General features: G+C 39.7%; 1 protein-coding gene across 1 annotated transcript; it reads left to right on the forward strand.

Moving 5' to 3' along the window:
- Nucleotides 1–14,762: 14,762 nt before the first annotated feature.
- LOC138892891 (uncharacterized) lies at nucleotides 14,763–17,000 on the forward strand. Its single transcript, XM_070176644.1, has 4 exons — nucleotides 14,763–15,336; nucleotides 15,403–15,668; nucleotides 15,816–16,057; nucleotides 16,208–17,000. Exons 1-4 carry the CDS (start codon nucleotides 14,763–14,765, stop codon nucleotides 16,998–17,000), a joined length of 1,875 nt encoding a protein of 624 aa, XP_070032745.1.
- The last annotated feature ends 247 nt before the right edge of the window (nucleotides 17,001–17,247 follow it).

Below are 17,247 nucleotides of genomic sequence, written 5' to 3' on the forward strand. Positions count from 1 at the left end.
AAAGTCAACCCTTGGGACCACGACATTATGAACTCAAATATATGATTTATTCTAAATTCTATTTGTCCAACTTCGTGGTCAAAATCCAACAATACCAAATTTTAGGTTTTCTACCACAATTTCTCCCCTCTAAGAGCTCCAAGAATCGCCCAACCAAATGCAAAATGTGAGAGAAATGGGATATGTTTCGAATTAAAAGCACCTTACTGCCCAACGATTTCGCACCTACGGCCGCATAGTGGCACCTGCGACTCCGCACCTGTGGACAAATCCATCGCAGGTGCGGTTCCATTCTAAGCCCAGGCAAATCCTCTTCTGCGGACAAAAGTCCGCTCGTGCGGTCACGCTTCTGGGGAGCACTGACCGCTCCTGCGATCCCACGTCTGCGGCACATGACCGCACCTACGGTCCAGTTGCAAAGGCCCAGATTCCGTATCTACGGCACCTTCTCTGTTTCTGTAGATGCGCGTACACGCACCCAAACTCCGCACCTGCGACCCTTCCCCTGGCTGGCCTTCTTCGCTTTTGCGATGACCTCCCTCGCTCCTGTATGTCAGCATCTTCGGCCAAACCCTCTGCAGGTGCGATGACATCAGAACTTCAGCAACTCCAGCAATCACCTAAAATCCAACATTGATCCGATTCAAACTCGGGGCCCCCGAGACCCCGTCCGAAGATACCAACAAGTCCCAAAACACATGGCAAACCTACTCGAGGCCTAAAATTACATCAACAACATCAAATCTTACGAATCGACGGCCAAAACCTTTCTTTAAATTTTCAAACCTCCAAACTTCGACGAACGCGTCCGAATCCTATCAAAACATTTTGGAATGACGCCAAACTTTGCGTACAAGTCATAAATCATGATACAAACCTATTTCAAGGCTAAGAATCCCAAACGGCCATCGATAACACCAAATTCCACTTCAAACCAAACTTAGAAAATTTTAAAACCTTCAAAGTTTCAACTTTTCACAATAAGCGCTGAAATGCTCCTGGGCGACCCGATACTCAACCCGAACATACGCCTAAATCTGAAATCATCATACCAACCGATTGGAACCTTCAAGTCCCGATTCCGAGGTCGTTTACTCAAAATTCAAACCTTAGTCAACTCTTCCCACTTTAAGCTTCTGAAATGAGAATGTTTCCATCCGAATCAACTCCGAACTTCCTGAAATTCAATTCAATTCCGACCACAAGTACAAGTCATAGAACATGAAGAGAAGCTACTCTGGGCCTCAAACTGCTGAACGACGCACTAGAGCTCAAAACGACCGGTCGGGTCGTTACATTCTCCCCCACTTAAACATGTGTTCATCCTCGAACGTGCCAAGAATTGTTTCATAGTTGTCCAAAATCACTATTTGACACCTCGTGCACCTACTCGTGCCACTACAACCCATGTGATCACATTAGCTCAAACTAGACTGAAGACCCTTCCTACTACCTTATCCCACAAGACTTAGAACCAAATTCCAACCCGAAATTCTCTACGACATCACCTAGGGGTAGTTTCCCCCTCACAAGGTTAGACAGGAGACTTACCTCACTCCGAAGTTCCATAAACGGCTCCAATACCTCTTTAAGTTCTCGACATAAAGCCAAACGATCTGAAACTAGTCAAACAATGTGCAATTCAATCAAAATATACCCCAATGCTTATAATTAATCAATTTATAACAATTCCCAAGTCCACTGGAAAATTCAATAAAGTCAACCCTTGGACCCACGTGCCCGGATTCTGAAACTTTTCAAAGATAAACTTTACTCATGACGCAATGAACTCAAATATAGAATATATGTATTTAACTTTTAGGTTTTCTACCAAAATCCCACAATTTACACTAATTATTTTTCCTGTTTAAATCCTTTTAGAATCTATGTATTTAACTTAAAACAAGTGGGAATAACTTACCTCAAAATAGATGATGAAAATCTCCCCTCCAAGAGCTCCAAAAATCGCCCAACCAAATGCAAAATGTGAAAGCAATGGGCTAAGTCTCGAATTAAAAGCACCCCACTGCTCAGTGATTTCACACATGCGGCCAGACTGTCGCACCTGTGACTCCGCACTTGCGGACAAATCTATCGCAAGTGTGGTTCCCTTCTAAGCCCAGGAAAATCCTATTCTAGGGACAAAATCCGCTCCTGCAGTCATGCTTCTGCGGAGCACTGACTGCTCCTGCGAGCCCGCGTCTGTGGCGCACGACCGCACCTGCGGTCCAGTAGCAAAGGCCCAGATTCCGCATCTATGGCGTCTTCTCCGCTTCTGCGGATGCGCATCTGCGCGCCCAAACTTTACACCTGTGACCCTACCCCTAGTTGGCCTTCTTCACTTCTGCGATGACCTCCATCGCTCTTGCGTGTCCGCACCTGCGGCCAAACCCCCCGCAGGTGCAATAACACCAGAACTTCAGCAGCTCCAGCAATCACCTAAATCCAATATTGATCCGATTTCAATCCGATTCAAATACGGGACCCCACTCAAATATACCAACAAGTCCCAAAGTACATGGTGAACGTACTCGAGGCGTAAAATCACATCAACAACATCAAATCTTACGAATTGACGGCCATTTCTTTAAATTTTCAAACCTCCAAACTTCGGCGAACGCGTCCGAATCCTATCAAACCATTCCGAAATGACGCCAAACTTTGCGTACAAGTCATAAATCATGATACGAACCTATTTCAAGGCTCGAAATTCCAAACGGATATTGATAACACTCGGGGGACCCGATACTCAACACAAACATACGTCTAACTCTGAAATCATCATACGAACCTATTGGAACATTCAAATCCTGATTTTGAGGTCCTTTACTCAAAAGTCAAACCTTAATGATCTCTTCCAACTTTAATCTTCTGAAATGACAAGTTTTCTATCTGAATCAACTCCGAACTTCCAGAAATTCAATTTCAACCATGCGTGCAATTCATAGAACATGAATAGAAGCTACCAGGGCCTCAAATCGCTGAACGACGCACTAGAGCTCAAAATCACCGGTCGGGTCATTATAATAACTTTCCTTTACCAAACATCCACATATTTGTAGATAATTACGCAAAGCATGAGATACAATCTTTTGTGGATTTCTATGCCGGATACCACCAGATTCTAATAGATGAGGATGATGCAGAAAAGGCTGCTTTCACCACTCTATGGGGTATGTATTGTCACATGGACATACCATTCTGGTTGAAGAATGCAACGATAACTTACATGAGGGACATGACCACCATTTTCATGACATTATGCATAAAGAGATTGAAGTATATGTCGATGATGTCATCATAAAGTCAAATATAGGATTTGAGAAAGTTCTTCGAACGACTGCGAAGGTATAACCTTAAACTCAATCCAGCCAAGTGTGCATTTGGGGTTTCGTCTGGGAAGCTCCTTGGGTTTATAGTCAGCCATAGAGGCATCAAATAGGATCTATCTAAGATAAAGTTCATTCGATATCTACCACCCCCCCAAAGAACAAAACTGAAGTCATGAGTTTGCTCGGAGGTTGAACTACATCAGTAGATTCATTACTCAGCTCACAACCACTGTGATCCCATCTTTAAGTTGTTGAAAAAGGATGTTGCTATTAAGTGGACAAAAGATTTCCAAAATGCATTCGACAAAATCAAAGACTATCTGTCCAAACCCCCTGTCTTGGTCCCGGCCGAGCCTGGTAGGCCTTTATTTTTATATCTATTGGTTATGGATAATTTCATTAGATGTGTTCTGGGTCAACATGATGCGACAAGCAAAAAGGAACTTGCAATCTACTACTTGAGCAAGAAGTTCACCAATTATGAAGTCAAGTATACCCTGTTGGAGAGGACATGTTGTGCCCTGACTTGCGTCGCTCAAAAGCTGAGACATTATCTTTTGTCCAACACTACTTACCTCATATCAAGAATGGATCCTTTGAAGTACACCTTCCAAAAGCCAATGCCCACTGGCAGGCTCGCAAAATGAAAGATTCTGCTCACAGAGTTCGACATCGTCTATGTCACTCGCACTGCAATGAAAGCATAGGCTTTGACATATCATTTAGCAGAGAATCCAGTCGATGATGATCACGAGCCACTGAGCACATACTTTCCAGACGAAGAGGTCAACTCAATAGAGGAAGTAGTTCCGGATGACATCCATGTATGGAAAATGTATTTTGATGGGCCTGTCAATATCAAAGGAATTGGGATATGGGCAATCTTCATCTCACCTATTGTACACCATTACCCTACAACGACACAACTTCGATTCTTCTAAACCAATAATATAGCAGAATACTGGTTTAGTATCATGGGTCTAAAAATGGCCCTTGATCTAGATATGCATGAACTATTGGTTATGGTATATTACGACTTGCTTATCCGACAATCCCAAGGCGAATGGGAGACTCGAGACATCAAGCTTATTCCATACAGACAATGTGTGCAAGACCTAAGCAACAGATTCAAAACCATCGAGTTCAGGTATATTCCTAGGTTCACAACAAGCTAGTCGATGCCTTGGCTACATTAGTCTCGATGCTCCCTTATCCAGGCAACACTCATATTGGTCCTCTAGAAATCCAAGTTCATAGTCAACACGGTTACTGCAATACAATTGAGATAGAACCAGATAGTGAACCATGGTATCATGACATAAAACGATTCCTGAAAACAAGGGAATACCCGGAGCATGCCAAGGGAGATAAAAAAGAACTATAAGGTGGTTCGCCAGTGGTTTCTTCCTGAATGGTGAAATTTTGTACAAAAGGACCCCAGATTTGAACTTGTTGAGATGCATAGATACCACAGAAGCTAAGTGGATCATGAGAAAAGTGCATTCGGGGGTATGTTGGCCTCGCATGAATGGATATGTTTTGGCGAAGAAGATTTTGCGGGCAGGGAATTATTGGCTTACTATGGAGCGAGATTGCTTCAGCTTTCTTCGCAAGTGTCACCAATGCCAGATTCATGGCAACCTAATTCACTTGCCTCCATCGGAATTGAATCCCATATCCTCTACTTGGACTTTTGTTGCTTGGGTAATGGATATTATTGGGCCAATCGATCTAAAGGCTTCAGATGGGCATAAATTCATTTTGATTGCAATTGATTACTTCACCAAGTGGGTGGAGGCCGTCACTTTCAAAGTAGTCACTAAGAAAGCAATGGTAGACTTTGTTCATTCCAATATCATCTGTCGCTTTGGTATCCCGAAGACCATTATCACTAACAACGCAGCCAACCTAAATAGTTATTTAATGAAGGAGGTATGCGAGCAATTTAAAATTGTGCTTCGCCTTTCTACCCCTTACCGACCAAAAGCCAACAGAGCCATTGAGGCGGCAAACAAGAACATCAAGAAGATTCTCAGGAAGATGATCCAAGGGTCTAGGCAATGGCATGAAAAGTTGCCTTTTGAGCTTTTGGGATACCACACGACTCCTCGCACATCCATTGGTGCAACTCCTTATTTGCTGGTATACAGAACTGAAGCTGTAATACCGGCTGAAGTCAAAATTCTCTCTCTCCAAATCATTGTAGAATCAGAGATAGAAAACACTCAGTGGGTCAAGACACAATTAGAGCAGCTAATGTTGATTTATGAAAAACAGCTAGCGGTAGTGTGTTTCAGCCAATTATAGCAGCAAAGAATGGCACGTGCCTATAATAAGAAAGTGTGCCCAAGGTACTTTGAGGTGGGCCAACTCGTTTTGAAATGCATCCTTCTGCACCAGGTAGAAGCTAAAGAAAAGTTCTCCCCGAACTGGCAAGGACCCTACATCATCAAGAAAGTGTTACCAAAATGGGCCTTGCACTTGGTAGATGAAGAAGGACAGGTACCAGACATGACTATTAATGCAGATGTAGTCAAAATATATTATGCTTAATATATACCCACTGCGGAACTTTCACGAATGATTTTTTCACATCAAGATGACGAAGGCTATCATTGCTCACTATCCCAAATAGGTGTCACCTTTTTGTTAACCCTTTTGGCCGTATTTGTCTTCTTTATTTTCCCTCTTTTGGAACCTATGTACTTGTAAAAACAAAAATGAAAAAAAAAGAAAAACAAATCATCAACAAATCTTCCGAGTCAGTGAACTATGTTCGACCTGATTCTGAAAGGATACGTATGCAACCTTATCCTGGGTTCGATCCCATCACAACAAAAAATGCATATCCCCAATACTCCAAAACTTGGGTAGAAGTTTGTTTATTTTTATCTTAATTCTATAAAAAGGTTCCAAAAGTTACAATTCAGTTCAAGGTTCTTTTTACCTTTTCCCGTTAAGACCTTCTGATCGATATTTAAGAATGTTGAAGTCACTATGCCAAGGGTGTCGGACAACCTGTCGCATGCAGTATCTTAGTCAAGGGAGACGAAAAATCAATAAAAGAAAAACAAAAAAGAAATAAAAAAGAAATGAGAGAGTCTTATCGGTGAAAACCCGCATGAGCACCGCAAGGCGACAGTGAGCAGAGAAATGAGAGAGTCGTATTGGTGAAAACCCATATGGGCACCATAAGACAACGATGAGTAGAGCAATGAGAGAGGTCAGTTGGTGAAAACCCGCAAAGGGCGCTACTAGCCGAATGAGGGTCTCTGATACTCCAACATGAGCACAACCAATACAGTTTCAAGATGAATTGCGACAAATTTTAAGAATTAGACAGCTCAGACAGATGAGGTGTCTCGTCCAGAATGCATGTCATGGTTCATTGAAGTCGACACATGCCTCCAGATAAATCTTCCTATTCCTTTCACCGAAAAGAACACCTGTTGTTTAAACAAATTTGTTTATCACTTTAAATTTCTCTTCTAGTTTTACCCATAATTTTCTTTGAGTCCCTTTCGGTCTAATCTTGCATCAAAAGCGAAGCAAAGAAATAGTTGCAAAACTGGCTATAGTTTCCCTGTAATATCGAGCATAATTTGGGGCACATACAGCATTGACGAAGGCATGAATCTATCTGTGATCTCTTTTCATAAGCCGAGCAAAGTGTCTCAAAGAAACCGAAAGGTCGCCTAAGCAGGACTTGCTTCATGGGAAAAGTTGATAAGCACTACATACACAAACTAGTACTGGGTGTAAGACAACTAAGTTTGATTTTAAAGAAAAAATTGCCTTGACTTAGGGACAAGGGTTAGGGATACCATGAACATCCAGGTAGGTTATAGCGGGGGGGCAACATCGGAAAGCCAAGGTCTCCAAAGAGTGATACGGAGTATCCGAGCACCTTGGTACCACACTAGAATAAGTTCTTCAACAGCGGAGTGGTCATGAATTCAAATTACTCAAGGCATCAAGTCCACAAACCGACCACCACTTTGAAAACTCCCAATTTTTCTTTATTTGAAGCAGGAACAAAGCAGTGCGATTCTCAAAGGACGAATGTCACCAAAGGTAAGTTCCTCAAAATCTCCATTTTCTTTTATTTTCAGCATGCATCACTAATGTTCATACCTCCCATTTTTGTTGCTTAACTCAGGTAGAACCTTTCGCCTAGGGAGATCCAGTTCATATTTCAGGGTAGAAGTAATCTTCACTCACGTTGTTTTACGTAGCTTAACTCAGGTAGAACCTTTTTGCCTAGGGGAATCCAGCTCATATTTCATGGTAGAAGTACTCTTCGCTCAGGCTATTTTACGTAGCTTAACTCGGCTAGAACCTTTTCTCCTAAGGGGATCCAGTTGATATTTTCGGGGAGAAGTACTCTTCGATCAGGTTGTTTTACGTAACTTAACCCAGGTAGAACCTTTTCACCTAGGGGGATCTAGCACATATTTTCATATAGAAGTACTCTTCGCGCATGTTGTTTTACATAGCTTAACTCGGGTGGAACCTTTTCACCTAAAGGGATTCAGCTCATATTTTGGGGTAGAGGTACTCTTCGATAAGGCTGTTTTACTTAGCTTGACTCAGGTAGAACTTTTTCGCCTAGAGGGATTTAACATTTTTTCAGTAATACAGGGCACCAACTCTTGGTTACGTTCACTTAGTGATACATGGCGCCAACCTCTCGTTATATTTCCTTTTAGTGATACAGGGCGTCAACCCCTGGTTACATTCCTTTTCAGTAATACAGGGTACCAACCCCTGGTTACATTCCTTTTCAGTAATATGGGGCAACAACCCTTGGTTACGTTCCATTAGTGATATATGGTGCCAACCCCTCGTTATATTTTCTTTTAGTGATACAGGGCGACAACCCCTGGTTACATTTGTTTTCCAATAATACAGGGTACAAACCCTTGGTTACATTCCTTTTTAGTAATACAGGGCACCAACTCCTGATTACGTTCCCTTAGTGATACATGGCGCCAACTCCTGGTTATATTTCTTTTAGTGATACAAGTCTCCAATCCCTGGTTATATTTCCTCTTCAGTAATACAGGGTACCAACCCCTGATTACATTCCTTTTCAGTAATACAGGTACCAACCCCTGATTACGTTTCCTTTTGGTAACACAGGGTACTACCTCGTGGTTGCATATCGTCACATAGCTAGTTTATACTACTTTCATTGTATTCCTTTCAATAAATTAGATAGCCTATAGTTTTCTCCAATAACTCACAAAATGTTCCTAGTGCAAAATGGAGTATAAACTTTTGTTCGTCTTTGATGGCTTTGCAGGCCCCGTCGTAGAGCACATGTGACGATTAAAACATGTGGTTTCAGTTTCACATCAGAATAAAGAAGTCTTTAGATCACCAGATAGTTGGAGTTAGCTTTGATAATGTGTCAGCAACTCAGTGTCTCAGGATTCATCTTCTCAATTTCGGATCAGGAAAGCAAGCAACTGAGATTGAGTCATAATTATTTTTTTCAAAGAGCATCAAGATCCAATCTAAGGTAAACATAAGCGAGCAAGTTTAGTTCTCTTCTATTTTCATGTTGATGTAAGCAGCAAGTAACAATAACAGCAACAACAACAACAACAGTCTTAAATCTAGTGTCTCGTAGTCCCATCTATCAAATCTTCCCAGAACTATACTGACTTGATTCCTTTATAGCCAAGGATATGTAGGCCACCTGGAAATCAAGGTTCTGCCACCTTTTTCCAAACAAATGCTTTCATTGGAGTGATACATGAGCAAAATTAGCTATGGTATTCACTTTCTTTGCACGAAAACTCTTCATGTTCTCAAACAAAGAGGGCAGTTGTAAATATTTAATTTTTGCTCTTTCTATTTCTCCTACATTATATTTTTTTCTAAGTTTATTGTGTGTGTTTATAGACTTTAGCATTAGATTATTAAATAACTTTCTTAAGGGTTTAAGGGATTGGATTGATGCTTTGTTTAGCCGAATTATGCCAAAACTTGCCCACAAAATCGAGCCTAGTACCCGTCCAGCCAAGTGGTCTAACAGCATAACCAAAATGACGTAATTAGGACATTAAACTACGTTGTTTTGCTTAGTAGCCTCAAGATTCAATCTCACCCATCCATTTCCTCATGATACAAAGGCCACCATTCAATCTCCCTTCTAATATTTAAAACCCCAATTACCAGATGTTTGCCCCCATTTTTGCCCTAGTTTCTTCTCTTCTTCTCTCTTCACTCTCTCTCATCCCTCCGCCCACTGCCTCTATGCTCCGCCACCGAAAATTGCCCACCGGCGGCCAACCTCCAAAGACCCCCAAATTATAACAATCTTCTCCTCTTTTTATCCTCTACCCATATCCAATTCTCAAATCCCCGAAATCACCCTCAATCTCACCAAATCTACCTAAATCCGAAAACACCATAGCCGCCGCCACCCTAAAATCCGGCAAAATCTAACCTTCCATACCTTGTAACACACACATAAACAGATAAATCTCCTCGAGATCTATCATTTCATACCCATTTCACCCCGAAAGCCCTCCACTACGGCCGACCACCTCACTGTCGTTGCTGCTCCACTGCCAATCAATTACCTCAACTCCATAAAGTTTATACCTTTCTCCTTCTCTCTTCCTCTTATTTTCTTATCTCCAACCCGAAATTGCCATTGTCTCAAGTTTTCACCTCCACACCGGCTCCGAATAAGGTTGTATTGTTGATGTCATAGAAGTCGAACTTTGATTCACCAGATTCCATGGTTTCTATGAGTATCAACAATCGAAGCTTGCTCGAACTGCCTTTGCTCGGCATCCACGACCCCTTCTTGTTGTTCGAGTTAACACTATTCCCTCGTTGGTATGAATCCTAATCTTTTTCTCTTTGTATTTAATTTTCTGTTACCTTTGTGATTGATTTTTAGATCTTGTTATTCTAAGTTGAAATTCTGTTAATAATTGTCTTTGTCATATTTAATCTAGTTTCTGATTTTTGTCTTTGTTTAACTTAATCGGTTTCATTAGTTTTACCTCACTGTTAACATGTATTTTGCTTAGCTCTGAAATTAGTTTTAATTTTAAGTTTATAACCTTTTAGCTTCTAATTGTCGTTTCTTTTAAATAATGCTTAATGAGTCGTACTAGTTAACTAAAATTTCAAGATTCAACATGTCGGCATAACTATTTGTCGGTTTAGTTGCTTGTTTGTTTAAGTCATTTTAAGATAGTATAATTAGTGGACTAAATCAGATTGATGGCTTCCAGCAATTTTGTTTCTGGTTTTCCCTTTGTGTTTGATTGTAGTTTTTTTGGTTTAAGTTCCGCCTAATTCATGTTTAATATTTCTGATTTCGTCTTTGATTAGTTAGTTTTCTAATTGCTTCACTGTTTAATAATCATTTAGCTTGACTTTAATTTTGTTAAATTCTGACTTATGTTGTCGATTAATAGTTCAAATTATTATGTCTTGTTAGGTCATATTTCTATTTTTGATTTGTGTTTGAGCAAGTAGATTGGTGCTATTGGTTTAAAGCTAAAGTTTAGTTTAAATCAATCATGATATAGGGTACTAATAGCCTACGTTTTTTTCTACTAGGGTAGTTGAAATGACATCTTTCCTCCTTGCTTCTACTACAGCAGATCTTCAGGCTGTCCTTTTATCTTTTGGACAGCCTTTTGAACAGTGTTTAGCACACAAAATCAGTCCTTTTTGGATAAATTTTTGGTGGACCAAAATCTATCCAAAAAATGTCCTTCTTTGCCTACTTAAGGGCTGGTTCTTTCCTCAATACACACACATAGACATATCATTCACTCTAAGCAAAACACACAACTTTGAGAGTAAAAGATAGCAGCTGAACACTTAATAGTAAGCTGAAAATTGTGAGCTTTTGTGAGTGAATCCTAGAGTGTAAACCTTTTGATAAAAAAGAAGGATCTCTTAGGTGATTCTTGAAATTACTAGTGATTAGTTTCAAGTGTCATTTGCTGAAATTTTCTGGATCATTTCTGCTGGATTTCCAACACTTTTCTCCTGATTTGCTGTTGTTTCATTATTGTTTTTGCTGTCGTTTCTGCTCATTTCACTGCTGTATTTTTATTCTGCAAACCGGGTAATTCCTACGCTTTTGTATTGTAGAATTCTGATAGTAATAAGAAGACTAGAACTTGTCCGGTTAGTTGAAGCATGCCATACATGATCTTTGCTTAAGAATGAATATTGTACCCATGTATAAAAACATGTAAATATGTAGTAGTTATAGCTTTTATTTTTAGAAGACAACTCTCTACTTATTGTTATCTAGTTGTTGAAAGTCCATTTCTCACCTTATTGTACTTAAAAGTTTTTAATCTACTTTAGGTGAGCATATTGTAGATGTGAATCTAATTTCTTTAGTTTACTGTGTTCATTCCATTATTTGCTTGCTTTGGTATCGCCTTGCTTAGTTAAATTGTTAACCTTCTCTGAAGTTATTCTTCAAACATAAAAATATCCTTGTTGAATTTTGTTTGAATCTTTGTTTCGTTTATTAGCTTTAGATTTCGGTGAGCTTTTATCATGTTTCGATTACATCATTTATTGAGGTAAATTGTTTATTAGTATCAAATTTGGCCAGTTTCATGGTTAGGTTAAAATAAAGTTTGTTTTATTGGATTTAAGAAGGAATTTGGGGTTTAACTGCTAATAGGCTTCAAGGACTCATATTCAATGCTATATATACTGATTTGGCCCATTGCTACCAAGTATCCATAAGCTGAGTTCTTTCCTTAATCAATAAGCTAGCCCCTTTTCCACAAATAAATAAGTGGCCTAATGCCATGGAATTTCAATAAGCATAAGCCTAGCAATTTCAACGCTGTAGGTTAGTTAAATAAAATATAATAGTAGTATATCCTCTCCTCTTGAATAATTAATTAAATAATTTAATCACTTTTAATAATTAATTTAGCACGCTAGGCAACTTGTGGGCGCGCTTTAACTTTTACATTCACGGACTCTCTTGTATTGCGTGATGTTTAACATTCATTAAATTAATTCAATAATTTCATACCATATCCAATAGTGTTAATTAATTTCTTATAAAGCGACTGTGCTAGAACCATAGGACTCGGAGAATTCCTTACACCTTTTTCTCGGTCAATAGAATTCCTTATCTGGACTTTATTTTTGCAGACCATTAATAATAGAGTTAAATCTTCCTTTGACTAGGGATTCAAATAAAAGGTGACTTGAAACACCGAAAAAATCTGTAAATAAAATAATCCCTACTCAAGTTTGTCACTTTAATTGGAAAAACTCTTTAACCCACAATTCATAATACATATATCCTTTTGGGTTAAAAAGGGGTGTGACAGCTCTAGCGATTTTGCTGGGGACTAACCAGAATTCGAGCTTGTACATGTTGACTTTTGATAGGTTACAACTATCTTACTTTATGTTTTGATGATCTAACAAACTTACTGCCAAGAACCAGATAAGGAACCAGTTACAAATCCTTAAGACCTTAAGATCGAAAGGTTCCGGCTTGGAATATGCTTCAACTCTTCAGTGTCAAAGGAACAATAGAGGGAACAGATAACTATCGTTTCCCGAGAAAACAGTGCAAGTCAACTTCCCCAGTTGTAAAGTTGTTGCCTGCACACGCTACAGTGCAGAAACAGTGCAACAGTCAACTTTATGGGGAGTGTCTTTTACCCACCTTGCTCACGTCATCCTAGCGATGTCACAAATGCATTATTAATATCAAGGAAGATAAAACAAATCCCTTGTTCACTTAGAGAAATCATTGAAGCTCTCACACAGTCATTGATGATCAAGAAATCAACTTTCAAGTGCATCAATACCAAAGAACAACACTACTACGGACCAATTCTCCACAGCAAGTCATTGTATGTCCTTAGTTGAGTTGTAACTTTGTAATAGTTCTTAAATTGTATTTCCTACTTAGCTTGTTCAGATGTACTCTGTAGGAAACCTTTTTGTAAACTTTAAACCTTTGTGTTTGAGTCTTGGCTAGAGTTAGTCAAGTTGTAAAGTCTTTGTAATAGAGTTATTACAAAGTGTTTTGTAATAGAGTATTACAAGTTAGTGAGGGATTAAAAGGTTAATTCCTAGGTTGCATAGGTTGTAATATAAACATTGCTCAGTATTGAAGTTGAAATCCTACAAGGGCAGTTCGTGGTTTTTAATCCAGTTCAGTTGAAAATTTTCCACGTAAAATTCCTCTTGTCATTTACTTACTGTTGTGTGCGTGTGTTCTAAGTGGAACTAACAGAGAACCTGGTTCTCTATAGAGTTTGGTGAACCCTTATATTCTATCAGTTGGTATCAGAGCAGGTACTTTCTATCAGGTTAACACCTAGAAAGGATCCTCATGGCTGCTCCTCCAAACTTCGAAGAAGGCCCGTCTACTTACAGACCACCTAGGTTCAATGGACAGTATTACGGATGATGAAAAACTAGGATGCATGACTTCATTATGGCTGAAGATTCTGAGCTATGGGATGTCATATGTGACAAACCCTTTGTTCCCACCAAGAATCTTGGCGACCGAGCTGTAGCCATTCCCAAGACGAGGAAGGAATTCAATGATGATGATCGAAAGGCCATAGAAAAGAACTTTCGTGCAAAGAAAATTCTTGTTTGTGGCGTTGGTCCTGATGAACATAATAGGATATCGGCATGCCAATCTGCAAAAGAAATCTGGGAGGCTCTTGAAACATCTCACGAAGGAACAACTTAGGTGAAGCAATCCAAGATCCACATGCTCACAACTGAGTACGACCTCTTCAGGATGAAAGATGATGAATCCATCCAAGATATGCACACTTGCTTCACCTCCATAATTAATGAGCTTCACTCTCTTGGTGAAATTATTCCAAGAAATAAGCTTGTCAGGAAAATCCTTAGTGTTCTGCCCAGTTCTTGGGAAAGCAAAGTGAACGCCATTACAGAGGCGAAGGACTTGCAGACACTGACCATAGATTAACTTGTTGGCAATCTAAAAACATATGAAATGAAGAAGAAGAAGGACAATGAAAGAAGAAAACCCAACAGGAGAAGAACCTGGTCCACAAGACAGACAGCAATAATTCAAGTGGTGAGGATGGCGATATGGCTTACTTGACAAGAAGATTCCAGAAGATGGTTCACAGGAATGGAGGCATTCCAAAAAAGGGAAGTTATAGCAAGCCAAACAATTATGACCTCTGTCATAAATGTGGCAAGCCAGGACACTTCATCAAGGAGTGCCATCTCTTAAAGCAAGATCAGTACAAAAACAACTTTGACAAAGTCGACTAGAGGAACCCGGTTCTTGATAAACGCTTCAAGAGAAAGAATACAGCTGACCATGTTATAAAGCAAGCTCTTGCTGCATGGGGAGACTCCTCCAGCAAATCTGAAGAAGAAAATAATCATGGTGATAGTTCAATGATGGCAATAGAAAGTGAAGCAACTGAGTATGACTCAATCTTTGCCTTGATGGCTCAGTCTGATAATGATGAAGATTACGACGATGATGAGGTAAATTTTCTGGATGTTCGGAGAAATCAGAAATTTTATTCTCCTAAAAAACTCATGTCTTTGGAAAATGTGTTAATTGATACCTATCACAGTCTTATAAATGATAAATATGCTTTAACTATGGAGTTAGGAGAAGTAGAACAAACCAAAGATGAGTTAGTAATCATGGTTGTTGACTTAAAGGAAACAATTGAGAACCTGAAGAAAGAGAAGGATGCCTTAGATGAAAAAATTGCAAATATAGAACATGAAAGAGATGATCTAATGGTCGCTATGGTAGACCTAAAAGAGACCTGTGAGTGTGTAAGAAAGGAAAAAGAAATCTTAGATGAGAGAGTTACTAACATTGAGCATGAGAGTGATGACCTATTAGTGGTGGTAGTGGACTTGAAGGAAACAATTGGAGAACCTAAAATAGAGAGTAGGCCTGAAAATTCTCAAAAGGGAAAGGAAGTTGCAAGCGAGGCACACATTAAGCTTGAAAGTGAGTTAAATTCAATGAAGTCTAGTCTGTGTGCTGAGCTTGAGAAAAACAAATAATTTCATGAAGAATTAGGAAGAGTGAAGAGTGATCTTGAAAAATCACTCAAGTGGACCTGGCCCTCTGATGCTATCACTGCCATGTACACCAACAATGGGGGAAACAGACAGGGGATTGGGTTCCAAAGGGAAAAGATTCCTTATAACCTTCATAGCAAGTATGTTACTGTACCCGATAATTGGATTTGCACCCACTGTGGAAACACTGGGCACTTTAAAGAAAACTATAAGACCAGATTTCAGTCACAACAGAAAAATATAGTTTTTGCTGAGAAAGTAACTACTGGTAGGGAACCTGGTCCCTCATATAAAAAACGCATGATGCCTGCTTGGACCAGAAGATCCCTTATTCACCTCTTTCCTTATTATAAGGGACCCAAACCCGTTTGGGTCCTAAATCTGACTCCTAATTCTCTTGTGCAGGGAACAGTGAAGGAAAGCAGCATACAATGGTACATGGATAGTGGCTGCTCAAAGCACATGACTAGAAGTATAACTGATTTCCTTTCGTTTAAAGCCCTGCAAAGAGGGAGTGTATCCTTTGGTAATGGCAAGAAAGGATACATTCTGGGAGTTGGAAGGATTGGGAAGTCTCTCTCACACTCAATCGAAAATGTGTTTCCTAGATCTGTGACAAGGGAAACAAGGTGGAATTTGTGTCACAAGTATGTACAGTCACAAACATAGTGACTGGTGAGGTGGTGCTAGTAGCAAAAAGATACAAAAATATCTATGTTGCTGATTTTGAGTCTCTGTAGAATGGTGATCTCAACTATCTAAGTCCTATTAAACGATGATGCTGAATTATGGCATAGGAGGCTGGGTCATGCAAGCTTCACGTTGCTGAAAAAATTGGTCAGGAAGGACCTGGTTCGTGGTCTGCCTAAGTCAAATTTCAAGAATCACAAAGTGTGTGATGCAAGTGTAAAAGGTAAGCAAGTCAGATCTTCATTCAAGCCCAAAAGGGAAGTCAGTACCTCAAAGTCACTTAATCTTCTTCACATGGATCTATGTGGACTCATGAGGGTGGCAAGCAGGGGAGGAAAGAAATATATTTTCGTTATAGTCGACGATTACTCCAGATTCACCTGGACCCTATTTCTCAGAACCAAGGACGAAACCTTTGGAGTGTTTGTTGCTTTCGTCAAAAGGATTCAAGTAAATATGGGTAATAATGTAGCCTGCATCGGGTCTGATTATGGGACAGAGTTCGACAATGCCAAATTTGATGAGTTCTGTACTGAAAATGGTATCACTCACAATTTTTCGCCTCTAAGAACACCTCAACAAAATGATATTGTGGAGAGGAAAAATAGAACTCTTGAAGACATGGCAAGGACAATGTTGATTGACAGTGGGATCACAAAGAATTTCTGGGAAGAAACTGTCAATACTGCTTGCTACTTGATGAACAGGTGCATGATTAGGTCCCTTCTGAATAAGAATCCATATGAACTGCTGAATGGAAGGAAGCCCAAGCTAATACATTTAAGGACCTTTGGGTGTAAATGTTTTTTCCTCAACAATGGAAAGGAAGCTCTTGGAATATTCGAAATCAAGAGTTGCATTTGGGTCAGGAGCACATTAAGGGAAATATCCTTGAGGTAGTCATATATACCTCCCTAGCATGCAGGAGTTTCCAGGTAATAATGCCTGTGCGATTTGCAGAAGTATCATTGAACGTCGCCCGTCACATATCTGCATACTTAGAGAGGATAAACCACAATATTAGGGTCAGCCACAGGAATAAGTGCCTTGACTACAGTAATGCCGGTGGATTCTCCTGTAGAGATTAGAGTCTTCTTTTAGTTGGAAGTCCACTTTGATTGTTCTTTTGTTGTCTTTGAGTCTGTAA

Source organism: Nicotiana tomentosiformis, chromosome 5, assembly GCF_000390325.3.
Source record: "Nicotiana tomentosiformis chromosome 5, ASM39032v3, whole genome shotgun sequence".
In the NCBI taxonomy this organism is placed as follows: Eukaryota; Viridiplantae; Streptophyta; class Magnoliopsida; order Solanales; family Solanaceae; genus Nicotiana; species Nicotiana tomentosiformis.